Raw genomic sequence first — 25,343 nt, forward strand, 5'->3', positions numbered from 1 at the left:
CAAAAGACAGGTTGTCCTTTTAGGCTAAAAGGACGACGTACGAAAGATGATAAAGGTTGGTGGTTGAAGGTGATGGACGGTAGACACATCCATCTCGCAGCTGAGTCACTAGTTGGCCACAATTACGCTGGTAGACTGAATAGTGAGGCGAAGGAGGACGTGATAAATCAGGCTAAGACTTGGGTTCCACCTAGAAAGATGTTGGCGTCCTTGAAGGAAAAAGATCCTTCAAACTTGACTACCATCCAACAAATTTATGGTGTTTGCAAGCGGTTCAGACAATCCGTTCGTGGGTCACTGACAGAGATACAATAATTGCTGAAGAAGTTGGACGGTGAGAAGTATGTTCACTTCGAACGAAATGAACCCGGATCGGAAGTGATTAGAGATATATTTTGGGCTCATCCGAATGCCGTCAAACTTTTCAACACATTCCCATATGTAGTGATCATGGATTGCACATACAAGACCAGCAAATACAAACTACCCTTGCTCGAGATTGTTGGCCTGACCTCCACGGATAAAACATACTCAATAGCATTCTGTTACATTGGCAGTGAGACCACAGAGGACTACATTTGGGCATTGGAGTGTATGAAGTCTCTGATTTCCGACCAATCCAGGTTGCCTAGAGTGATTGTGACGGACAGAGATCTTGCTTTATTGAGTGCTGCTTCACAAAGCCTTCCCACCACCACCCATTTACTATGCTTGTGGCACATCAACAAGTGTGTTTTGGCAAAGTGCAAAGAGTATGTTGGCACGGATGATTTTGCTCAAGAGGTTATGGACAAGTGGGCCGAATTGGTAGATGCTCCAACAGTTCCAGAATTTGAAGCTCATTGGATTGAATTGTTTAACATGTGCAAGCATAAACACAAGTTGAAATTTGCCACTTATTGTTCTACTACATGGTTGGTCCACAAGCAGAAATTTGCCAAGGCATGGACAAATCATGTGATGCATTTTGGAACAACAACAAGTAACAGGTACAAAAATTATGTTATGACTTGTTATATGTATTTCATTTCATAGATTATTACAGTATTAATTCTTACATGTGCGTTGTTGGTTTGCAGGGCTGAAGGTGCACATGCCAGCTTGAAGTTGATGTTGCGGAACAGTAAGGGTGACCTGGCCACATCATGGGATGCGTCGCATAGTTTGACCACCAATCGCCACACTGAGATAGTAGCATCGTTTGAGCGCAGTATGAATAAAATTGATCACCTTTTCAAGACCCCTTTCTACACAAATATTAGGGGATTTGTGTCAATCAAATGCCTGAAACTCATTGATGCTGAACTGACAAGAATGCGAGCCTCCGGCGGCAGATGCGATTGCTTATTGAGAGAGACTCATGGACTACCTTGCGGTTGTCAACTTGCAGGTTACCGGTCAACCACTCTCCTCTCAACTACTTCCAATTATTTATATTTGTGATTCAATGTAACATGTCTGTGAACTTGCAGATTATGAGAGGATTCCGTACGAGGCCATTCATCCATTCTGGAAGAGCCTAAGTTGGGAGCATGTACCTGTTGCAGATACTGGCAGCTCAGATATTTGCGGACTAAACCATGGAGAGATGCACCCAGAAGTTGAGGCACTGACACGTTATTTCCATTCTTTGGATACTGGAGGGCAGAGTATGGTAAGGAGGAAGCTTCAAGCGATATATTGTCCTGAAAGGAGTACACTATGTACTCCTGAGCTTCGGATAAAGTCCAACCGCACTCCTAAGTTGAAGGAGAGCAAACAACCCAAGGGTCGAGCAATAGGATCCTTGACTTGTGATCCTTCAGCGTTTGAACTTACTGACAAGAAGATTAAAGAGGAAATGAAGTCTTCACAACCAGCAAAGAGGAAGAAGCGTGTGAAGAAGTCTGATACAAGCCATTTCATGTGTAACTTTCCAACCTTTCTCCATCCATATATTGGCACAATTACAGATGTTGAGGATGATGGTAACTGTGGCTATAGATCCATTGCTGCATTAATGGGGCATTCCGCCGGTCAGGACGGTTGGCCTTGGGTTAGGGCTACATTGATACAAGAACTTGAGACCAATGTGTTAATGTATAATAGGATGTGGGGCACAGATGTTGTTAATGCCTTACATAATCGTCTCACTCTTCCTATTGGTGACCCGGCCACCCCTGACAAATGGTTTCAACTGCCAGAGATGGGATACCTTGTTGCCACAAAGTACCAATTGGTTCTCGTATCCTTATCCTCTATGGGTTGTAACACATACTTTCCACTGATAGGAGCCGGCCCACGAGATGAGCATTCTGTTATAGCTATTGGACATGTGATAAATCACTGGGTACAGGTATATTTTGACCAAATACACTAATATTTTAGTTGCCTACTAGCTTGTCGATTAATTTTTGTATGTGGAAGTTATCTAATTTTATGGTTATTCTCTAAAATGCAGCTCCAATTAACTGCTGGACATCCTATGCCGACTATTGCTCCCCAGTGGGATTGGCACGCTGATCTTGCCTCCAAATACTGGAGGAACCTATATCGTCCACGTTTAGACATGTATGATGCACAATTCCATGCTTGGCTTGGTGCTTTTAGTGGTCATGCGGACTATGTGGACATCACCACAGATTGAATGTTCTTGTATTGTGTAATATTAATTTGTAAACTCTCTGTAATTTGGTAGAATGTGGCCCTTATCACAGGTTGTTGTTAATGATGAAAACCTAGACATCATCGTAGATTGGCAGGTTCATGCGTGTACTTTTGGTAATGTTAATTTGATGTACTTTTGGTAATGTTAATTTGATGTACTCTTGTCATTTTCATTTTCATTACCCTCCACCACCAACCCTGACATTACTCTCAACCACCAGCCCCAACCACTCTTCTACCATCCACCAGTACACCTTAAATGTTTTGACCGCACTCCTGAGCTATAAATCTATGTTGTGTCTTGCCTCTTCTTCTCACTCTTCATTCCTCATCTTCCAGTCTATTGTGTCTTGACTCTTCTTCTTACTCCTCATTCTACACAATGGAACAAGACCCAAATCCATTCCTCCGCCATTGCAAAGGTCAAAGCAACAACTCTGGCAGCTCTCGTCCTCTCATTCCTGGCCCGGCTGGCACCATCCAGGCTGCCATGTATGCCCGTAGATCCACCCCGAACACACCACTCATTCCGACCCAGGAAATCGTGAGGCGTGTGCTAGATCATGGATCAACCGAAACCGATCCTGATTTCAACTCACATGCTTGGCTATCAGCCCTGCAAGAGTGGGGAATAGCCACTCCGCTGGGCTCTCTGACAGCGAACGTTGAGAGGGTGGAGAATGTTGTTGCTGTTATCAAATCTTGCACTCCCAATGGATTTGGAGATGCGAAAGTTACCCTCAAGGTATGTCTTGAGTTTGGGTTTTGTAAGGCCTTGTTTTTTGTCCCCCTTGACTAACCGTTCTAATTTACTTCTCAAACGATTTCAAAAATTTAGGACCCCACGGGTGCCGTTGATGCTAGCATCCACCGCAAGGCATTTACTCACAATGAATTTGCGAATGACATAACTGTTGGATCTGTTCTCGTTCTCCAAAAGGTCTGAAACCTAAACATGAAACTTGCTTCATTTTTTGGACAGTTAAGCATGGTTTAATTAAAGTATACATTTCACTTGCAGGTTGCTGTGTTTGCACCTAGAGGAACTGTTTGTTATCTTAATATAACATTGCCCAACCTAGTGAAGGTATTCCCAAAAGATTGCGGACCCCATGACTTCATCGATATCACAGAGGAATAATTTTGTTTTCGGTGTTGCTTATGTTTAATTTGGTTGTGTAACCGTTTAACTTATTGTCATGGATTACTACATGCTTTGAATTATTTATATGTTGTCGTTGTTTCTGTTTTTTTCATTATAAGAGTCATAATATTAAGACTAAAAATATAACACATGCAAATAAAAAGAGGAAAGAGTCATAACATAACATAAAAAGTCCTAACATATACATAATAATGGATCCCACATAACAAGTGTAATAAAATCACTCTCCCCGACCCTGCCCCCTGCGACCTCTGGGTCCACGAGCTCGACCTCCACGAACACCCTCTCCAGGATCACCCTCTCCACGAGCTCTGCCTCCACGAGCTCCGCCTCCACGGGGTCTGCCTCCACGAGCTCTGCCTCCACGAGCTCTGCCTCCCGCAGCTGCGGCTCCTCGAATAGCAGAAAAGGCAACTCCCTGGGTACCAACGAAGGAACTCCGTCGAAAGAGATCGAGCGCCCTCTCCGTGAGGATCCGGGGCTGTGTCCCTGGAGCATAAGCACCTGGCACCTCTAGGGACTGCTCCAACAACTCCACACCCCTACGTATGACAGACTGCATAAAAATAATATACAAAAATAATTTCATTAACAAAAATCACAATTGAATGAATAAAAATAATATACAAGTTTAGAATCCAAACTTACCACGGCACTAAGCTCCTCCCTCCTATCCTCAGGGATGATGAACACATGTGACACTCTGCTATACCACCTCATGTAACCCTCCACCGCCTCTCTCGGATACGTAGCAGGTATCCCCTGAGGGCGGAGGTGCGGCTCAAACTCAGCATAGGCAGCATCTGCGGTCTCAGCAAGGGACCCCGTCGTCTGGATCTCAGAGGGGTGTCGAGGGATGTCCTGTATGAAGCCAAACTGGCGCATAACCCGCTCTGGTAGATGTAGGCTCACAGACCGGCCGTAAGGTGTCCGGATGTAGCCGGAATAGAGGGCCCTGGGATCCCGCGGTCGAACATCTCGATGGTCCTCAAAAGGGGTCCATGTGATATCATCCACTGTAAGCTCATCGAGCATGACCCGTCTCTCATCGAGTCCGGAATGCGCGATCCGAGACGTGGACCACCGCTGCGCCCTAGGCTGGTCCTGTGTGTAGCCGGGGACCTCCGTCCTGATAATGACGCTGCTGGATATGTACTCATACGCCCATGACAGCACGAGGGAGGTGAACCCACTGATCTGCGCTGTCTTCCTGCGGGAAGCACGACTCAGCTGTTCGTACAACGAAGCCAGCGCAATCGCACCCCACGCGTACTCCGACACGCGACCGAGGTCCTCAAGCATCCCGATCCAGTAGACAGTAGTGTGGTAACCACCACTCTTGCTGGCAAAGAGGGTGGCACCAAGCTGGTTCACCAGCCAGATCCTAGCAGCATCCTCATAGCGTCCCCCTACAATGAAATGAATTAAGTTAACAGTTATTAATAATACTCTAAAAATAAATACAACTTAATAAAGTAATTATTAAGACATACCATCCATAGCAGACGTGTACATGGTCTTCAAAGTAATGAACCGAATGTTCTGGCCACCCGCCGCCTCAAACTCAGCCAGATAAGCAGCAACAGATCCTCCCAGGAGCTGGGCGCAGAGCGCTGCAACCTCGTCTCGCTCCCCTCTGCCCGGAGTGTAGAACCTCGACCCTGTGGGAAGATGGAGAATAGCCGACACATCGTCCAGGGTGATAGTCATCTCCCCGAACGGCATGTGGAAGCTACTCGTCTCCTCATGCCATCTCTCAACAAGGGCCAGTACGACAGCTGGGTCTGTCTCCGGTAACCCGCACCAAGGCAGGTGATACAAACCCGTCTGCTGCAGCAGCTGTCGCACAGCTGTGTGGGCCTCTGAATCGCCATCACAGGGGAGGTTCCATACCTTCCCCCCAACAGTGGCCACCCTCAATGTCCGACGGTCCACGTACCGCGGGTCTGTGCGAAGAAGTGCCTGCCACGTCCAAGGAGCCTTGTGGTCAGAATAATGCGCAAGAAGCGACAGATCCTCAGGCCCCCCGGGAAACAGTGCCACCCTCTGGATGAGGTCGTCATCTGCACCGCCCTCTACACCGCCCTCTGGCACCACATCTGGCACAACATCAGCAGCATCAATCTCCTCCTGGAGAATAAGAGGCTCCTCCTCCTCACCACTGGCCTCAGAAGCAGTCTCAGAAGCAGACTCCTCGCCACTGGGCTCCGAAGAAGACTGCTCGCCAGATGTCTCCTCAAGAGGTAACTCAACCATCGGAGAGACCGGAGTAGGATGAGGCTGAGGCTCAGCCGGAGTACCTGACGGAGCTGTAGTAGATGGACCACCTGACGGAGCTATAGCAGACGGACACGGAGACGGAGCCCCGGCCGGAGTAGCAGACGGAGACGGAGACGGGGCCGAAGCCTCAACCGCCTGACTAGCTGCTCGATGGTCGCCGCGCCACGTAGAAGCATGCAAGCGCTCGTGGCGACCCTCTGCATCATCGACTGTAGAAGATCGAGACCTCTTCCTCCCGCCCTTCATTCTCCTATGAAAAGCAAACAAATTTAACATCAAATTACAACTTGAACAACTTTAACAGTTACAACTTGTACAAACATCTCTCATATAGCAACAAACATCTCTCATATAGAAACAAACATCTCTCATATAGCATCAACACCCTTTCTAATTTGTCAATCTAGATAACTAAAATGCAACATTAAGGAAGTTCCCTAGTTCTAATAAGCCGATACCATCAACACCCTTTCCCAGTGTCATGACACTAAAATATTTGAAAATTTGTACAAAATATTCAGCCCAATAGATGGAGGAAAACTAAAAAAAACTGGCTTAAAAAAACTGCCTTAAACTGCCTTAAACTGGTTTAGAATCGGGAAATGTTTTCCCATTACAGAATCGGAAAAAAAATTTCCATTACAGAATCGGAAAATGTTTTTCCGATTTTACAGTAACCCAGAAACCAGAACTGGAAACGACCCACTCGTGCCCATGACCGTTTCATGCCATTTCAGTCAATAAAACCTACCTCTAATCAATAATCAACTACCCTAGTGTTCAACATTCACCTAATAATCCATCAACTACCTCTAATCATCAATCAATGTGAGAGAATCAATAAAAATGGAACTTACCTTTTGAATGTAATGGAATGGGAGTTCCGGTGCTTTGAGGAAGCTTTGATGATGATGGGACCGAAGCTTGGAGTGGTGGAACGCAAGTTTGGGAGAGATTTGAAGAGGGAGTGATTTGGGGAGGGAAATGGGTTTTGAAAATTATGTTTCAAAACCTATCTGATGCTGTTATATCAATACGAATCGGTAAATGATAAACCGATACGTATCGGAAAATCATTTACCGATATTAATCCTGAGGGTTTCCGGTAATTTCCCCACTTTAAGTGGGGCGGGAAGCCTAAGGGCTGGGGTGTTAAACCCAATTCCCCTCCTCCATCCCCCAACTCATTTTCTTCATCTTCTTCAAACTCAGAAACACAAAAGCTTTCTTCTTTCTTCTTCAATGGCTCCATGTCCCTCTTTCCTCTCTCTCTCATTCATCTGTTTCTGTTCTATTGATTTTTCAGATGGAGAAGGTGAGAATGGAAGTAGATGAAAAACGCAAGAGAGGCTAATTGAAGCAGTTGAAATGGGCGTGATGATGAAGCTGAAGGCGAAGGAAGATGAGATTGAGAAAATTGAGAAATTGACTTGGGCTTTGGTGAAAGGGTGAAATTAGAACCCAGAAAACCCATAAATAAGAACCAATGACAGCCATGATGAGGGGTGCGGCATCAAGAGGCTCATGAAAAACCCAGATCTAACCACCTTCACATTCGCAGCCAGGACGAATCTGAACGGATTTCAGTAATTTTTCTTCATTTCAATTGAGAAATTGGTTTGAATTTTGAAATGGAGTTAGTTTTAGTTTAGTCACCTGAAGGTGTCATAGTGGTACCAGTGAGGAGAATAGGAGCCGCAAGTGTTGGTGAGCATGAAGACCAGGATTTTGATTTTGATGTAATGGAAAGGGGTTTGTGGGTTATAGAATGATGAAAATGAACTAGTTTGGGGTTGTTAATTAGATTATGGTTAATTTTGTCGATTTGTTTATTTTTGTTAATTTTATTTAATTTTCTGATGTGTTAATTAATTTAGGGTTTATTTGGGTAATTAATTTGACATGTAATTTTTTAAATTTTTTTCTCTTGTCACGTCAGCCTCATTTATCTAGTCAGCATGCATATTCATCACTCGCCGGAGCTCTGGGCTCCGGCGATGACCTGCTCCAGATTTATTGCAAACGAGAGGACACAAATTCCGGGGAGGGACTAATTTCAGACGGCGAGACAAAGACAGAGACCAAGTAGACGATTAACCCGAAATTCAATTATATTACCCAAACAAAGAATTTTGCGATTGAGAGAATTTCACCATATTATTCAAACGATAAAATTTGAAACTCGAGAATTCAATTGATTAAATTGAATTCCCTAGCATTTAAAATCTCCTGAATTTCTACAATCCCTCATCCAAACACAATTAGAAATAGAACAACATTGGTTGTTAAATAGACATTTTATCTAAATTATCTAAGTTTTGAAATCTTTACAATAATTTCCTTTTAACTAACTTAACAATCTCAAATTACTAAGGGTAAGGTCGTAAGGATGTGGAGATATGTTGCAGCAAGGTATTACGCAGCTTAAAGAAGAAAATGAATAGTACTTGTCAGGGATGATATTCACTTATTCAGATTTGGTCCGAAACATGTAGTGCAACCTTAATTATTTGATTAAATAGTAAATGAATAACATTATGATAAAATTAGCAAGTTTCAACACAGTTGATAAATACCGGAGCATGGAATACCTTTGTAATAAAAAAACATATCAATGTGCACCCTAATTGATTATCCCACGAATCTGATTTCAACTTTGTTATTGCAATATTACTATAATAACCACGGGGTAACAATATATTTTTGTTTCTTTTTTTAACATAACCATGCATTAATCAAGAACAAAAATGAGGCTCTAAGGCCAGGACACCACGCCGAATCATCAACAAGCTCAAGAGGAACCTCCTCCACCCAAAAAGAATCAGAGGAACGATGAGCCCCCATAGAAGACAGAATTGAACTTGTCCAAGGGGCAAGGGCAACGTTGTGTTTAAATTTATAAATATCCACATAGGCCGAGGCTTAAACCCCACCATATGTGAAATGAATCTCATGTCCAAGCTTGTTTCGTAATAAAATTTGAAGAGAATTACATGGAAACAGCATGCAATTCCTACAGATCTCACAATTCTAAAAGGCTAGTATATAAGAAGTATTCTCATTTATTTTACTTTCATTTGTCTTTTCACCCTCGAAAAAACAAATACTTGATTGTGTGCGACCAAGTTAGCAAAATGAAGAGGTAGACCTTTATTTTCTACAATTTCCACTGCATTTGCAGTTGCAATCAGTTCCTTAGAGAGTCCTCCATGTAGTTGATTGAACTCAGGATGATTCTAAACTTTTGACGAACTTTTTAGTCTGTCATGAGAACAAAAGTTACAAGTGAGCAAGCAAACACAAATTTAAAGATAAATCGGTTTTTTAGAAGGCCATGCAAGAAGAAACAATCAATGACCATGCTGGATATTATTATCCTAGTGTTGTTCTGGGAAGGGTTTTTATCTCAAATGAAGCTGGGAAGAGGTTACCAAAATGCTGCTCAATGTGTTGACTTAGAGGGTGCATTTGGAAAATAGCTTAATTAAGAGCTTATTCATAAGTTTTTTTTTTTTAAAAAAAAAAAACTTATAAAATAAGCTCAAAATAGCATTAAAAATATGTATAAGTTTTCCTTATAAGTTAATGTAAAAAGTTATGAAAATAAGCTCAAAAGAGCTCATATGTAGGTCATAAGTTATTTCATAGGCTTTAACCAATCACTTCACTCGATAAGCTCAAATAAGCTCTTCCAAACACACCCTAAGAAGCTTTCTCCGATACCATTATTGACATCTCAGCTTGTTGAATATTAAATATAGAAATCCTGCTTTGGCAAATATTGAGGTTTTCTCATCTCTACCAAAACAAACATATAGGCTATCAAAATAAATGAGGAATTCATGGCAGGATTTTGACAGAAAGGAAAGAATGTATGATGGAAATGTAGCATAGAGAAATTGGTTTGTACCTGTTCTAGGGTTAGAAACATGATCACATTCCAAGATCCTAGCCGTCCAAAATTTGGGATGAAGCCTCTATAAAAGGCGAAGGGGCCCTGAAAAACATCAGATTACACAATCAATCAGTTAGGATATAGGACGTTAATTGGCAATGTAGCCCTTTTTCTTTACCACATTCAAAGTAAAATGACAGAAAAGGTATGTAAATGTCTCCTTTTACGGACACAAATAAACACCCCTGCCCCAAAGGAAAAAGGAAAAACTTGACAATTTAGTTCAGCCGGCTATGCTAGCATATCATATCACGCCCACCACAGACGATTAGTATAAAATATGATCAAATGCTTTGAAGAATTTTATGCACCCATCTCAACAACAAATGATCCACGAGCAGTTAAAGGTTGTACTTAAAGCTAAATGATGGTAAATGTTCTTAAAAAAAAGAAAATCGTAACAGTGGAAAGCTACATACATCATTCTTTAAGGTTTTGACAAAACAATCAAGGGTGCTTTTGTAAGTAGAATCTCCCATCATTCTAGACTTAACCTGCATATACACCAGAAAGGAAGATAGAACAAGTGAATTAGTAGAATGGCAAGGTCAAACAGGAAAGAAGCTCACTTAAACTTGATTCTTCATAACCAAATGAAGAATGAACAATAGATTTTCATAAGTAAATACTGAAAAATTACCACATCAACTGGGGAGCCGATACAGACAGCAAAAAACCCTGCCCCCAGACCAGAAAGGAGATGAGTTACAACATTGTCGGTGAATCCTGGAATTTTCAAAATTGTCTGCAATAAAAAAAAAGTTGTTTAAAAATATAGAGGAAGATGAACAAAAGTTTGTTTCACAAAGCAAGCCTATAGTAAATTTTAAAGTACCTGTTTCACTTGATCATAGCTGGCTAGTTCAGCAGCATTGATGATACCATTTCTTGCTATATTGGGGCCAAGACCAGTCCAAAGTGCCCCAACTCCTTCCTGTGTGTTAGGTACAGGTTTGAAACAAAATTAATTGTAAAATAAAACAAACCAGCTCCATCTATCTATTCCATAAATTGAATCAGGCTATTAGTACATACCTGTCTCACAATTGTTGAATAAGCATTTAAAGATCCAGAGTAGCGCCTAGGAACACCCGGAGCCAATTTTCCTTCTGCTTGAAGCCTAACTTTGACGAGATCAGTTGGATTTGCCACTGTAATTGCCACAGCACCTGTTCACAAAACAAAGTGAAGGTGATCGTGATTATAGTTATTTGTAATTAGTATCTAGAAAGAGATAAAATTTAACACAAGTTCCAGCTAGGAAAAGGTAAATAAACCAAAGACTAGGAAAGCAATTCATATAGAACATAAAGAACTATTTGCACAACTTCAAGCATTGTGCTTTACCAGTTGTAAATGCAGCAAGAATTTTCTTTGACAATGGAACATCCCCAACATGGTCACTCCCCACATAGAGAGCCTTAACCTGTTCAAAATCCATGTTATTTACAGCATGAGATAAATAAGCAAGCAGTATATTTATATGAACTAAAATGAATAAGATTCAGCAACAAGATTCAAAACTCACAGGCTCATATAACCCAATTCTTAAACCTCCATACAGACATTGACGATGTAGCCCTGGCACAATGCCCTTCCAGAGTGCTGAAGCACCTTCTTCTCTGGCAATGGTTGCAATTGTTCCAAGCATACCCTTATATTTAGGTAAGGAGGCTACATCCCCAGCTATACCTTGTTTTTGAAGCTGAAGCCTAACTTTAGCAGTGTCCAAAGGTATAGTACACACCTAATTCAATCACAAAGACTTAATGACAATTGTGTAAAAACTTTAAGTAAGGATGCAAATGAGTACTTAAAGAAGCAGGATGAGAACTAACAAGTGAACGTGACACATGAAATGCAATAAGTAATCTTTGTAATAAATATTATCATGGGCCCACTTTTCCAAAACCTTAAATTAGTTCTAGGAAAAGACATATAAATGTTTTACATTATTCTAACACGCCCCCTTATGTAAAACTCTTTGGACTAGAAGTGTAAACAATGCACAAACTCACCTAAGTGTTCTTAAATTCAACTTTTTATTAGAAGAATGGGGGCGGCAGATTGAACTCAGGGCCACTTGGTTATAAAGCTTCTAATACCATCTCGTGAACCAATTCTCCATAAAGTTTAAGTTATAGGTTAGGAGCCTTGAATGATATTTATATTATATTTCGAACAAATATATAATAATTAATAAGCCAAATCAATCTCCAATTCTCCACTCATAAAAGCACAAATCAGGACCTAAATCCACATATTCAAGGAACACTGTCATTAGGTATACCTTAAATAATGCTAAATCTGTTGCATTTAGGAGACAATTTTGAATATTATTCAATTCTTAAAGTGTGTAATTGTTTACTGCCAGCAAAGCTCAAACACGAAACAGCTCGATCTGCATAATGTAATTGGATGACGGGTAATGAGGGGAAAAAAGGGCATGACGGCAAGAGAAACAAGTTCCTCAATTGGTACTTGGGAATTTTAACATAGACCAGAAGGGAAAATAATTCAAGAGGTAGAAAGGAGGGAACTCAGGGGTAATGAAGTTCCATTCCGTTCCCTTAAAAGTATACAAAAGAAAAGATGTCTTTGTTCCATTCCTGCCCTTCCCATTTCTCCATTAACAAAAATATCAGAGTTTTGAGTTTTCTCAGCCATACAGATCAGGGTTGTTAATGGCGGATAGCGTAGCATAGCGGCAAGCCCAAAAAACGCTATTTCGAGCGCTTTAGCGGCAAATAGTGGTGAATAGTGTAGCGGTGAACCCCCAGGGCGCTACGCTATAGCGCTATTGCGCCTCTATAGCGCGCTATTAAAAAGCCTGATACAGATCATTACGGTATCCAAGTTTAATATTTTGTCCCAGCAATTCCAAGATGTACAAATTAGGAAGAAAGGAACACTCCTCACCCCCATTAATCCTTGGAAACAGTGTGATCAAATAGCCGATATAGCGGCTAGAGGATTTTTGGCTAATCGCAACGCCAATATTGCCCACTATAGCGCGCTAATCCCGCTATTCGCCTCTAAATAGCGGCCGAAATAGCGGATTTTTGGCTCACCGCGATGGTCTGTGATCGCGATTTGACAACACTGCTTGGAAAAACAAACACTAGTCCCTGCCTTGCATCACATCAGAGTGGTCAAAATCCACTGTGACCACCATTGACTAATGAAGAGTGTCAGCACAAAGGGATAAATCCAAAGGTGGAAAAGATTGGAGTTCATGTCTTATTCAGACACCTTTACTGTGACTTTGATGAAGTAAATACACCTAAGTTAACAAGCCTTAACACAAAAGTTAAAAATAATATAATACAGTAACACATACATATAGCTAAGATACAGATCCAAAAGACTAACAGAAACACCCCTTATATCTAACAAAGACTAAAAGACTGGTAGACCCAATTTGAAGCCTACCCTTTTGAAAATTATATATCACTGAACACCTTTAGACCATGATCCCCCCAGCATTCAACTCAAGTTCACAAAAACATTCACTATCATCCAAATTTTCTGCTCTGCCACAACCACCAAAAATAGTTTTTTTACTAGGAAATCAAGCACAGTGACAATGCCAATCAGATCCATCACTATAACAAACACCCCAAAAGATGAGTCCTACACAGGATCATCACATTACTAACAAACAGAGAATCCCTCCCTAGCAACAAAAGGAAGAAACCAAATAGCATGAAACAAGCGGAGACATTCGCAGAAGAAGAGTGGATCACCTCAGCGAAACAGGCGGAGAAAGCGCTGCTAGCGAAGGTTTTGGCGAAGGAGATATCGGAGTTTGACTTGGAATCCGCCACCATGGTTGCGTGAGACAATTTGGATCCCTTCCTTTCCTTTCCCTCTGTTTTGCTTTGCAGTTTGCTCTGATCTTTATTTTATTTTTTCAAAGTCTCAATTTCAGGTGCTGTGACTGTATCTGACCTGTAACCATTTATTCTGAATCATTATTTGTCTATATAATTTAGGAAATTTTCTTAAGCAAGGCAATAATAGATTATATATATTCCATCCAATGAATGGTGTCATTTTAATTTTTATCATGATATCAATGGAGAAATTAGATTAATTTTAGGTAATTTCTTTTAATTAATTTTTAAAAAATTTAAATTTAGAAACTTTAAATTTTATATAACAGAGGCAGCTGAAGATATTTATCCTGCTGGGAGGGAGTTGATGTTTTTGCCGCCGGAGTTTTCCGAGTCTAGGAGTGTTATGACTTGGGCGCGGAGTGCTCTTTTGATGGGTCAACGTTTGGGCTTAGTTCATGATTGTACATATGATGTTGCCTTAAACCAAATTGCGGCCCAGATTCTTGCGAGAGGATAGTCGTAGTGAGGTTTTTGGGTTTTGATTATGTCTAGGGTCTTATAACTTATTAGTTGTTCCATTATGATAGTTATAGGTTGGGGGTTTTCGTCTTATCGCTTTTTATGGGTGTTTGACGGGCAATTGGTTTTGTTGGATGGTCCTTGGACCTTGGTTTTACTTCTTTTTGGATGGTCTTATCCCCTTTCTTAAGGGTTGTGTATTAATGCCTTATTCCATCATTTATATATATTTCTATTTCTATTTTCGAAAATTTAAAATTAAGTTTATTCCATGAAAAGCTTCATTCTTTCTATATCATGTTCTGTCATTATCAAAGTCAGATAGGGTAAGAGTCTATTTTATTGTTCTTATCATATCTGCCCTTATCCAGTTGTTTATCATATTCTAACTATAAAACACAAACATGAATCGCAAATTCTCATTTATCCCATTAACCTTTTACCATGCAAATTCAAAAAGTTCAGAGGGCATAAGGACATACCCAAGTGAAATTGAGAGTCTATCATTAGCATACTACCTGCTGACTCATGTTGCTTTGAAGGACTATCAATAGAAATCATTTATGTCTAGGAAAAAGTCAGTGCAAATGAGGATCAAAACCAAAAGGTTAAAGTTTAGCTAAGTCGGATGTACGAAGTTTTGATAAACTCAAATCCAAAGGGTTAGGTGTGTGTGTATGTAGGATTCATTTTGGAGTAGTTGCATGCACATTAATATGAAATGAACAATACCAGGTAGCAAAGACCTTATTAGCCTTGCCCGGTATACAATTGACGTAGATCGTTTTTACGTGACCAACACAGTTACTCTAATCAAATCATTGATTGCAAAAAGCGATGCAGATCCAAAGCAAATGGCCATTACAAAGGAGATCTATCTCCTGGGTTGTATGGTGTTGGGGTTGTTGGGGAGAGACACAGCGAGGATCCATGGATCAAGGCCGAGGGGAGACACCAAGGAGATCTTGGACACCACATCTTAACCCAAAACCTTAAGGCAATAGGTTTATGGGTTCATCTCCTTATAAACTAACCCTCTTACCCTGATTTCTCCGATGTGAGACTTGACTCTAACACTTGATTTCAACAATCTCCCCCTCAAGTGTGAGTCCCTCAACCACATCACTCATGGTCCTCCCGTATGCGGAAGCTATCAGCCGTCACTATGGTTACTAACCATCGGCTCAGATACCAATTGTTGGGGAGAGACACGGCGAGGATCCATGGGTCGAGGCCAAGGGGAGACACCAAGGAGATCTTGGACACCACATATTAACCCAAAACCTTAAGGCATTAGGTTTATGGGTCCATATCCTTATAAACTCTCCCTCTTACTTTGTCTTCTCCGATGTGAGACTTGACTCTAACACTTGGTTCCAACAGGGGTTTGTATCTTCAGGTAGTTAGGTGTTGGGCTGTATAGGGCTTTTTGATTTTGGTTTGGTCAGGGTGTTGTATATTCGCTTGACTTGGAAGAGAAAGCTCAGTGGTGGTAGATTTGGAAGAGAGGATGTTGTGGTGGTGCGATTTGGACAGAGAGGAAGAGGGAGGAGGTAACGACGCCGTAAACAGGAATAAGAGGTGGTGGCACCACAGATCTGGAAATGGAAATATGGAGATGATGTTGCGATTATGGTTGATTTTGGTTCGAAGCTTTTGGGTTCTGATTTAAACCTTCTAGGATGTGATTTGAAAATACTGGTTTGGATTTGAAGATCTGGGTTGTGAATTTGGGTGAAATGTAGAAGGATTGAGGGTTTAGGGTGGGAAGTGAATAGTTTTTGTTCTTGTTGTTCAATAAATTTGCAGGGAGTGTGGGGTGGTGGGTTGGGGAAGATGAAGAGCAAGGTGCATCGATGAATTGATTCAGCATCTCTGGTTCAGCATCCATGAACACAAACCTGGGTTTCAAGGCTTGGCTTTGGCTGAAAGCAAGGGAGAGGAATTTCTCTATGTCGCATTATGAATGGACTATGAATCCTTTCTGTTGCATAAGGACTCTGTGTTGATTCTTTGAAGGATGATAGGTTAGTGGTGGTTGCTCTTGGATATGAGGTGAACCTGGCTTTTATGCGTGGAGGGATGTTGGCACTCTTTTTTAAAAGCATGGGAAGCGTCAAAGATTTGATTATTTGTTGCTTGGCTTTTGTTACTTATCCTTTTATCTTATTTTCTTGCATACTCTATATGTTTTCTGTTACTTTTTTAGTTTTGGATTTCGATTCAATTTGAAACTCTATCTCATTGTAATTGGGTGTGCTTTATTTAAATACAATGCTTGGCTCATAAAAAAAAGAAATTAAAATTTGAACAACAAATCAAAATTGAAAAAAAGAGAGAAGGAAAGAGAGAAATCAAATTGATTTCAAAATCCCAATTGCCATGAGTTTTGTGAATAAACATGAACCCCATCACAATTCTCTCCTCTCTCCTTTTTTTTCCCTTTTTTCTCAACAAGATTGGATGTAAGGTTGTCTTTTTGTCTTTGTTGGTGGTGCTAATGGCGTTTGTGAGCGCTTTTGTATTTGGGTGTGCTTTATTTAAATACAACGCTTTAACTTATAAAAAAAAGAAATTAAAATTTGAACAACAAATCAAAATTGAAACAAAAAAACAAGGAAAGAGAGAAATCAAATTGATTACAAAATCCCAATTGCCATGAGTTATGTGTAGGGATGTAAGCGGAACCCGCACCTGCGGGTACCCGACCCGGAATAACGGGTGAAACCCGAGGTGAATGTGTTTGAGTTCGGGTTTCACCCGATTTTGAAACCTCAGTTCGGGTTCGGGTTTGGGTTTGAAGAAACCCGCACTCGACCAAACCTGGAACCCGATTCTATGTATGTATTTATAAAAATAACCTTATATATATATGACATAAAAGGACGCTTTTACTGGAATACGGAGGGTACTCTTTTTGTTCGCCGTGCTTCCTTCGGTGCAGGCTATTGTCGATTTGGGTTTAAGCTTGTGGGGTGGTATTGCGGTTTTATTTGTAATTTGGTTTGGGCGTGGATGGGTTTTGCATCTGGTAGTATTATTTAGCTAGTTGCAGATCTTTTGTTTTTTTTTTTCCGGTTTCCAGTATGATCTGTTTCTTTGTTTTTTTCTTGTTTTTTCCACTTTGTTTTGTAGATTTAGGTTTAAGCTAGTTAGGCTTTTGTTTTTTCCACTTTGAATTATGATGCTATTTGGCATTGAACCTTAGTTATCTAATTTTAATTGTAAAAGTTTAGAAACTTTGTTATGAATGTAATTTAATGTAATGTTGCACAAGTTCTCAACGGGTTTCGGGTTCGGGTGTGGAAACCCGAAACCCATCGGGTGCGGGTGGTGCTTTAGCACCCGAAGTGAGTTTGGGTTCGGGTTTGCTATTTCGGGTTCGGGTTTGGGAATGGTGAAACACTGAAACCCGCACCCTACCCTACCCGATGCCATGCCTAGTTCTGTGAATAAACATGAACGCCATCACATTTCTCTCCTCTCTCCTTTTTTCCCCCTTTTTCTCAACAAGATTGGATGTAAGGTTGTCTTTTTGTCTTTGTTGGTGGTGCTAATGGCGTTTGTGAGCGCTCTTGGAGATGGTGTTGTGGGTGTTGTTGGAGATGGTTGAAGTGATGAATATGGTGTTTGTGGGGGTGAACGGGATTGACAGCAAGGAGGGAGGGGATAGCGAGAGGGAGAAGGAGAGGAAGAGAATAAGTCTAAAATGCCCCTTGGTGCATCAGTAGACCAAAATATTAATGGTCCACCCTAGTGGGCACCTAAAAAAATAATAAAATCAATCAACTCATCTTCATCCTCCTCATTCATCTTCACAAACATCTTCATCTCAGATCTATCTCCCTCGTACACATAATAATATTCTCTAAACACTACTCTTTATCTTCTTCAACATTTTTCAAACATTCTTCTTCTTCAAACAAATTTTTCATAACATTCATCTTTTCCAACAAACATTTTTTGAACATTTTCCAGTAATTTTCATCTTCTTCAACGCATCAAGAAAAATATTTTTGTTTTGAAAGAATAAAAACCCATCTTTGGGTACATCTTCTTAAAAAAATTAAGAAAACCATTTTTCAATAATTTTTTTCCACTATATATTATAATTTATAAAGAAAAATGACTCCAAGAAAACTTTTGCCACGTGTCAACACGACAGACGTTTTGCTTCTAGAATTATCCAATACAGTTTTCCATAGGAAAAATAATAATTTTTTATCATGCACATGTTGCATTTCAGAAATATTCTCAATCAATCAAATATAACAGTCAACAACAAAACAACATAAACAAGGTCAACAACAACAAGCAATGTCAACAATTATTACTATTTTACTAAATATTAATATAAATAATAATATTTCCTTTCAATAAAATATTAATAATAATGTTCATTTATTTTAAATTGAGGGTCCTACGGTCTCTTCCATGGCTACTTTCTCATTTTTCTTTCTACTTGTTCTTCCCTTCACCAGATTTCTAGCTTTTGTAAAAGGAAAGCTAAGGACGAGTGTCTCGATGCTTATGACACTAGTGTATTGATCAGTGGCAGTGTTATAGTTAGTCAAGATGGAAGCAGAAACTTCACCAATATCAACCAAGCGTGGCTGCTGCACCAAATAATAGTGATGCAAGAAATAGTTATTTCTTGATTAATATCAAAGAAGGAGTGTATGAAGAGTATGTGTTGATCCCCGACAACAAGCCGTATCTTATGATGGTTGGACAGGGAATCAACAAATTAGTCATTACCGGCAACCGCATCTATGGTGGTGGAAGGGAAACATTTTCCTCTCCAACATTTGGTAAGAAAATGCAATTTACATGAAAAATATTACTTACACATGTATTTTTTATAGACATGCAATGAACATATATATAGTGATAGTTTTTAACCGCTAATATTGCATGTAAACATATCATCCATTACTGAATTTATATACCTCTTTGGCTCTTTCAAGTGATTCCACATAGACAAACACACATGCACGCGCGTGCACACACATACCACGCACTTGCACGCGCACACACATATACTCTTTAAGCTAGTTAGCTTAATTTAAATATTTGTGCTTATGTTATATATTTAGCTCTCATGGTACACCTTGTATCTTTTCTTTTCATTCTATATGTATATATTTAATCTTTGTCTTACTAAATATATAATAACAATTGCACTGTGATTTATATATGAAATTTTCTAACTAGCTGTGTTTTTATATTATATATGAAGAGAAAAATATCATTAAAAATGTGAAAGAATCAACTTTCGAAAGTGTGCTCTTTTAGCCATGACGGCAACAGGATTTTTAGCAGATAATATCACATTTCGAAACATTGCTGGACCAGGCAACCAACAAGCAGTTTCATTAAGAAATGAAGCAGATATGTCCACCTTCTACCGTTGCAGCTTTGAAGGGTACCAAGATACTCTCAATGTTGATTCTCAGAGGCAATTCTATAGAGAGTGTGATATATATGGAACAATAGATTTCATATTTGGAGACGCTACGGTTGTTTTGCAAAACTGCAACATATATCTGAATCTTTCTTTACCTGGACAGTTCAATGTCATCGCTACTCAGGGAAGAATAAACCCAACAAAGAACTCAGGTATTTCGATTCACAATTGCACTGTTAAACCTGCCGATGATCTAGCTTCGAGCATTGATAATGTGAAGACCTACCTTGGAAGGCCCTGGAAGGAATACTCGAGAATCGTTGTTATGCAATCCTTCTTGGGCAATATAATAGACCCAACTAGTTGGTATAAATGGAATGATACGTCATTTGCACTCTTTACGTTGTACTTCACAGAGTATTGCAATAGGGGACCTGGGGCTAACACTTCCAACAGAGTGGCATAGCCTGGTTACCATGTCATAAATACTTCTTATGCAGGTTACTTTACAGTGGTCAATTTTCTGCAAGGCAATGATTGGTTGCCACAAACAGGAGTGCCTTACACTCCTGGACTTGTTCCTTAACTAGTTGAATACCTGTGCAATGCACGAGTGACTTTATCATTAAATTTGTGTACCATTATTTTTTTTAATTTTAATTGCACAAATATTTTTTCTAAGAACTTTTTAATTGCACAAATATATAAATGTTTGTTAGAAATATATATATTTAAAATTTTTTTTTATGCCATAAAAAATTGTTTATTGATGCATTTCATATATTATTGTATTCTCAAAATTATAGATGTTAATGTTAATTGAGAAAAACTTTTGGATCATAATTTAACGTAAGATATTTCAATTTAAAATCATAATAATAAATAAATAACATCAAGGGGTTAGAATGATAAATTTACTTGGTAATTATTTTTATCATTATCAATTTGTAAAATTGACATGACATGCATTTATTCAGAAGAGGAGCATGTTTTGTCACTTGCTGACCACGGTAAATTTCGCAAACGTCGAACAGGGGTTTGATTTGCTTGCTGATTTTTGTTGTGTATATTTATGGATTTTTTATGGAGTTGCTCCCTAGGATGTTGCTGGTTTGGTTTGTTTTGTTTGTTTTTTGGTCTTTGGTTTTTCTTGTTCTTTTTGGTGTTTGGCTGATTTTTTTCGGGGTTGGTTTTACTTTTTACTGGGTTTCGCTATCTTTCGAGATGGTTTATGTAAAATTATGTGAACATTTTTTAGAAACTAAATATATATATATATATATATATACATACATATATATATATATATATTATGTTGAATTTATATCATAACATAACATGATGAAAAATAAAATAAAATAAATTAAAAAGTTAAAAAAGTGAATTGTTATCTTAAATTTGAATTTTTAGGATAAAATTAGTTAACTATTTCAGAACTAAGATAGTGCTTATTTTATATGATGACTTTTTAGCGCAGCAAATAATTATAAGACTTCAAATTTGTATTTTTTAATAATAACATTTGCATGTTGTTAAAGTGTTAAAAATATAATAATTTTTATATTATTTGTAAGTTTTGTCAATAATTTCTTAGATTAATTTTATTATATTTTATTTAACTATAATAAATATTTAAGAGTTTAAATATGCATTTTATCTGCCCCGTAAAACCTTTCATATTTTTTTTTATAATGCACATGATTTTTAGTGTTCTATCCAAGAACATAGAGATGAGGTACGGTACTCATGGTGAGAGGATCGTGAAGTGAGAATCTAGAGAGAGTGAGAGCGTAACCGCTTAGAGAGAGAAAGTAACTGAATTTCAAGTTGTTATTTCCCAAATGAGCTAAGAGTCCCTTACAATTGGTAACCGCTCCCTATTTATACATTCGGGGTTTGGGCTTGGCGCCCTTAACTTCTCCTAATGGGCCAGTTGGGCCTCCCAGGAAAAGGCCCAACTCCCTGGCTCGCGGGTCGCCCCGGGCTGGCGCGCCTGGGCGAGGAACCCTAGGGTCTCGCCCAGTCCATTTAGAAACCATTTTTTTGGGTAAAGTAAAACTTTCTTAATCAGAAAGCGATATAGGATTGTTTGTAAAATTAGGAAATAAACCCGGAGGACCTTCTTCAACTCCTGTATGGACATAATTATACAAAGCTAACTTTGATATATAGGTTTTCACCACATTAGCGAACAACTTCACATGAACCAAACTGCATGAGATAAAAACTGTTTTTTTAGAGCAAAAAGAGATTATTCAATAATAATCAAAAGAAGACACAATCCAAAGGGAATCGAAAAAACAAACCCACAAAGCCACCCTTGGTGATAAAAACTGAACTAAGGCCGCTATAATCCTCCACAATTACTGCAAGTCGGAGGTGATTTCCACCCATCATGTAACAAAAGAATATGTATTTCAGAAACTAGAGATATAAACCCCATTGTGACAAATCTGGATATTCCACCTCAAGAACAGACTCTCGGTTAGCATAAAATCCAATGTAAGGCCAAATGGGGAGCATGTTGAAGCCATGAGACCTGAAATTAAAGATATATTTTGTTCAATATGAACACTTGAATCTAAATTTGTATATCAGTTGTAGAACTGAAATAAGTAATCTCATATTTTGTGATTTATGAAATTATTGATATTAGATTTAAATTAGTTCATATAGTTTTTATTGATATGTATTATATAAGTATTATTTAATATGACTGTCAAAAAAGTATTATTTAATAAATACCAATGATGTTGGTATGAGACATAGGTCACATAAATAATGTAAATCCTGAATTATATATTATATCCCATTATAAATTTAATTTTTAGTTTTTATTGCTTATATATTAAATAAATAATAATTGAACAACTATTTATATAAGAATATTATTGCACTATTTTATTGAGTAAAGAAAATTTTAAAATTTTAGTTTGAAAATATATTGATATAAAAAAATTCATTCATCAAAATGTAGAAACTAAATTAATTTCTCTAAATAAATTTTAAACAATTTATATTTAAATTTTTTAATTAAATATTTTTTTGTTACAATTAGGGGGCTATAGTTGGATAAAATTAGAGTATACAATTTATGCGCTTGTTTCTATTGTTCTTGCGGCTGTGTTTGCGGGCTTTTGTGGTTTGGGTGCTTGTGGCTTTGAAGTTTCGCTTTGTTTGTCGCGACTTGTGTATCCCTCTGAGGAAGGTATCTTTTGTGCCTTTTCCTCACCTTTTATCAATTCAATTCTGTTTTCGAAAAAAAAATTAGTGTATATTAAAATTTATTATGAAATCTTATTTATATATAGATTTATATATTACAACATCATTCTGGAGAAATAGAAGATGGGTAAAACTTACCAACAGTACTATATATGCAGTTGGTACTGTTCTCCTATTAGAACAAAACACGTGGATAATGGGAATAAATGTGGGGACTTGAATTTTCCACACTCCAACACCCGACCTCTCTCTCTCAATTCTTGAGCCCCTTCCTTCCATTTTTCTTCAAACATAATATCTGATCACTTGCAGATCCTTTCTAGACACAACAACAACTAGATCCCACCTCCAAAACTCCATTCGAACTCGGAATTGTTGACACTAACTTTACTTTCTTTCACGAAATTCTCGCGATGAATCTTCCTGTGCTTTAAGGAACTTAAATCACCGGTGCCACCCACAGAGATCTGGCCACGCAATTGGGTGCTTAACAACATTGGTTGCGAGCCAGAAAAGGGAGGGGAAGAGTCCCGGAGGATTCACGCAGTGATGAAAAAAAATAAAAGGGGAGGCCTGCTATGATTTATGTGCCCATGGACTCATCTCATGAAGGTTAGGGGTTCGTGCTTGCTGGAAGTGATTGTGAATTTGAAGTTTTCTAGCACTTGGAGTTATGGGCATGAAGGTTTGGTTTGATGCAGCCACCTGCATATCTCTTTCATGATAGAAGAGAATCGGGGAAAGAGAAGGTTGGGGAAAGAAAAGGTTGGGTGAGCCAGGTGTCATATTATAATTTGAGAACAGTACAAACAGTACACATAGTACCGTATCTAAGTTTTTCCCATAGAGGATCTGGAGACAAATATTTAAACTTTTGAGGATAAAACACATTATCTCATGGGTAAAAGAAGAGAAGAAGTATACACATGCACTTATTAAAAAAGAAAAGTCTACTTTGTTGTTCATATCCTATATGCCCTTATCCAGCTCTTCATCATATGTACTTTTATCATATTCTAACCACAAAACGGACTCTAAAAAACAAACATAAATCGCAAATTCCCATTTATCCCATTAACCATTTACCATACAAATTCAAAGAGCTCTGAGGGCATTAGGACACACCCAACTGAATTCGAGAGTAATGCCTACTACCTGCTGACTCATGTTGCTTTAAAAGACTATCAATATAAATCATTTCAGTCTAGGAAAAAGTCAATGCAAGTGAGGATCCAAACCAAAAGGTTAAAGTTTAGCTAAGTCGGACGCACCAAGTTTTGATAAACTCAAATAAAAAAAGGTTAGGTATGTGTGTAGGATTCATTTTGGAGCATGCACATCAATATGAAATGGATTCAAACGAGTACCATAAAAAAATCATAATATAAAGTATTTCCTCAATGCTGATTAGTGATTAGCAATTACTAAATTAATATTCACCCAAAAAAAAAAGCAGTCAAATTAATTGACTGGATCGTAACTAAAAACATTAATTGACTGGATTGGTTTTTTTTTTTTTTGGCTTTTCCATTTCCTAAATCTCCAACCGCGTCAAATCAAATGTATATAAAATAATAAAATATCATTTGTTATTCCCAGTCTTCTTTGTGAACTTGGAAAGTTTGAACAACATAATCAATCTATATCAAATAATAAAATATCTGAAAATTAATTAATATATTATCTTGCTTTCACTGCTATAAAATCACTCATGGCAAATAAACCAAACTACAAAACTATATATTTTTTACAATGTTGTCTATGTATTTCTCACCCTTCCTGCTAGGGTTTTTGCTATTTGTCGCGTCTTCCCATGCAGGCAAAGTAGTGGAAGTGAGTGAAAATTGCAAGCAAACCAGAAACCATTCAATTTGTTCATCTCTTCTAAACTCAAAATCTGGTTGGAAAGACCTTATTAGCCTTGCTTAGTATACAATTGATGTAGATCGTGCCTACGTGACCAAGACAGTTACTTTAATCAAATCATTGATTGCAAAAAGTTGTGCAGATCCGAAAGCAAATGCCCATTACAAAATTTGCTTGAGTTATTTTTGTCGTCGATGGAGGTGGGGGAGCTGTTGATGCTATTGAAAACACTGAACAATATTTAAACAAGAGAGATTATCTTGGTGTGAATATGAGTGCAGGTGAAGTCTACTGACATGTTGATGCTTGTCGTTTAGGAGATGACGGACCAGACCCAAACCGATCTCCTTTTCATGATACATCGTTGCTTCCAAAATACGCTGATGTTATCTACGATGTTTCTGATATGATTTGTGTCTTATCATCACTTTTATTGAAAGG

At 38.6% G+C, this 25,343-nt stretch overlaps 3 protein-coding genes and 1 pseudogene across 4 annotated transcripts; 2 read left to right on the forward strand and 2 right to left on the reverse strand.

Moving 5' to 3' along the window:
* Positions 1-424: 424 nt before the first annotated feature.
* LOC130742430 (uncharacterized) lies at positions 425-2,811 on the forward strand. Its single transcript, XM_057594535.1, has 4 exons — positions 425-989; positions 1,080-1,390; positions 1,473-2,335; positions 2,441-2,811. Exons 1-4 carry the CDS (start codon positions 451-453, stop codon positions 2,624-2,626), a joined length of 1,899 nt encoding a protein of 632 aa, XP_057450518.1. The 5' UTR covers positions 425-450; the 3' UTR covers positions 2,627-2,811.
* Positions 2,812-3,955: 1,144 nt separating this feature from the next.
* On the reverse strand, positions 3,956-7,829 carry LOC130749875 (serine/threonine-protein phosphatase 7 long form homolog). 2 transcript variants are annotated; one of them, XM_057603239.1, is made up of 4 exons: positions 6,949-7,829; positions 5,305-6,341; positions 4,460-5,220; positions 3,956-4,367 (listed from the first exon to the last, which is right to left on the reverse strand). In XM_057603239.1, exons 2-4 carry the CDS (start codon positions 6,335-6,337, stop codon positions 4,032-4,034), a joined length of 2,130 nt encoding a protein of 709 aa, XP_057459222.1. In that variant the 5' UTR covers positions 6,338-6,341; positions 6,949-7,829; the 3' UTR covers positions 3,956-4,031. The 2 variants fall into 2 exon arrangements, with proteins under 2 accessions (XP_057459222.1, XP_057459221.1); XM_057603238.1 differs by lacking the exon at positions 6,949-7,829 and having other exon boundaries at positions 5,305-6,704.
* A 1,117-nt stretch (positions 7,830-8,946) lies between these two features.
* On the reverse strand, positions 8,947-13,986 carry LOC130749388 (mitochondrial uncoupling protein 1). Its single transcript, XM_057602736.1, has 9 exons — positions 13,793-13,986; positions 11,575-11,793; positions 11,394-11,472; positions 11,082-11,215; positions 10,882-10,980; positions 10,687-10,791; positions 10,466-10,540; positions 10,002-10,088; positions 8,947-9,352 (listed from the first exon to the last, which is right to left on the reverse strand). The coding sequence occupies exons 1-9, from the start codon at positions 13,874-13,876 to the stop codon at positions 9,317-9,319; spliced, it is 918 nt and encodes a 305-aa protein (XP_057458719.1). The 5' UTR covers positions 13,877-13,986; the 3' UTR covers positions 8,947-9,316.
* Positions 13,987-17,985: 3,999 nt separating this feature from the next.
* LOC130743978 (probable pectinesterase/pectinesterase inhibitor 7) lies at positions 17,986-20,397 on the forward strand (annotated as a pseudogene).
* The last annotated feature ends 4,946 nt before the right edge of the window (positions 20,398-25,343 follow it).

Source organism: Lotus japonicus, chromosome 3 (assembly GCF_012489685.1).
Source record: "Lotus japonicus ecotype B-129 chromosome 3, LjGifu_v1.2".
Taxonomy (NCBI): domain Eukaryota; kingdom Viridiplantae; phylum Streptophyta; class Magnoliopsida; order Fabales; family Fabaceae; genus Lotus; species Lotus japonicus.

Coding starts and splice junctions, on each gene's coding strand:
- LOC130742430 (XM_057594535.1), top strand. CDS start 451: ATGGATTGCACATACAAGACCAGCAAATACAAACTACCCTTGCTCGAG. Junction 1,391..1,472: donor TTGCGGTTGTCAACTTGCAG/GTTACCGGTCAA, acceptor GTGAACTTGCAG/ATTATGAGAGGATTCCGTAC. Junction 2,336..2,440: donor TGATAAATCACTGGGTACAG/GTATATTTTGAC, acceptor TCTAAAATGCAG/CTCCAATTAACTGCTGGACA.
- LOC130749875 (XM_057603238.1), bottom strand. CDS start 6,367: ATGTTAAATTTGTTTGCTTTTCATAGGAGAATGAAGGGCGGGAGGAAG. Junction 5,221..5,304: donor GTACACGTCTGCTATGGATG/GTATGTCTTAAT, acceptor ATTTCATTGTAG/GGGGACGCTATGAGGATGCT. Junction 4,368..4,459: donor GGGAGGAGCTTAGTGCCGTG/GTAAGTTTGGAT, acceptor ATTTTTATGCAG/TCTGTCATACGTAGGGGTGT.
- LOC130749388 (XM_057602736.1), bottom strand. CDS start 13,876: ATGGTGGCGGATTCCAAGTCAAACTCCGATATCTCCTTCGCCAAAACC. Junction 10,981..11,081: donor ATTCAACAATTGTGAGACAG/GTATGTACTAAT, acceptor CCTAACACACAG/GAAGGAGTTGGGGCACTTTG. Junction 10,089..10,465: donor TCAAAACCTTAAAGAATGAT/GTATGTAGCTTT, acceptor GATGTTTTTCAG/GGCCCCTTCGCCTTTTATAG.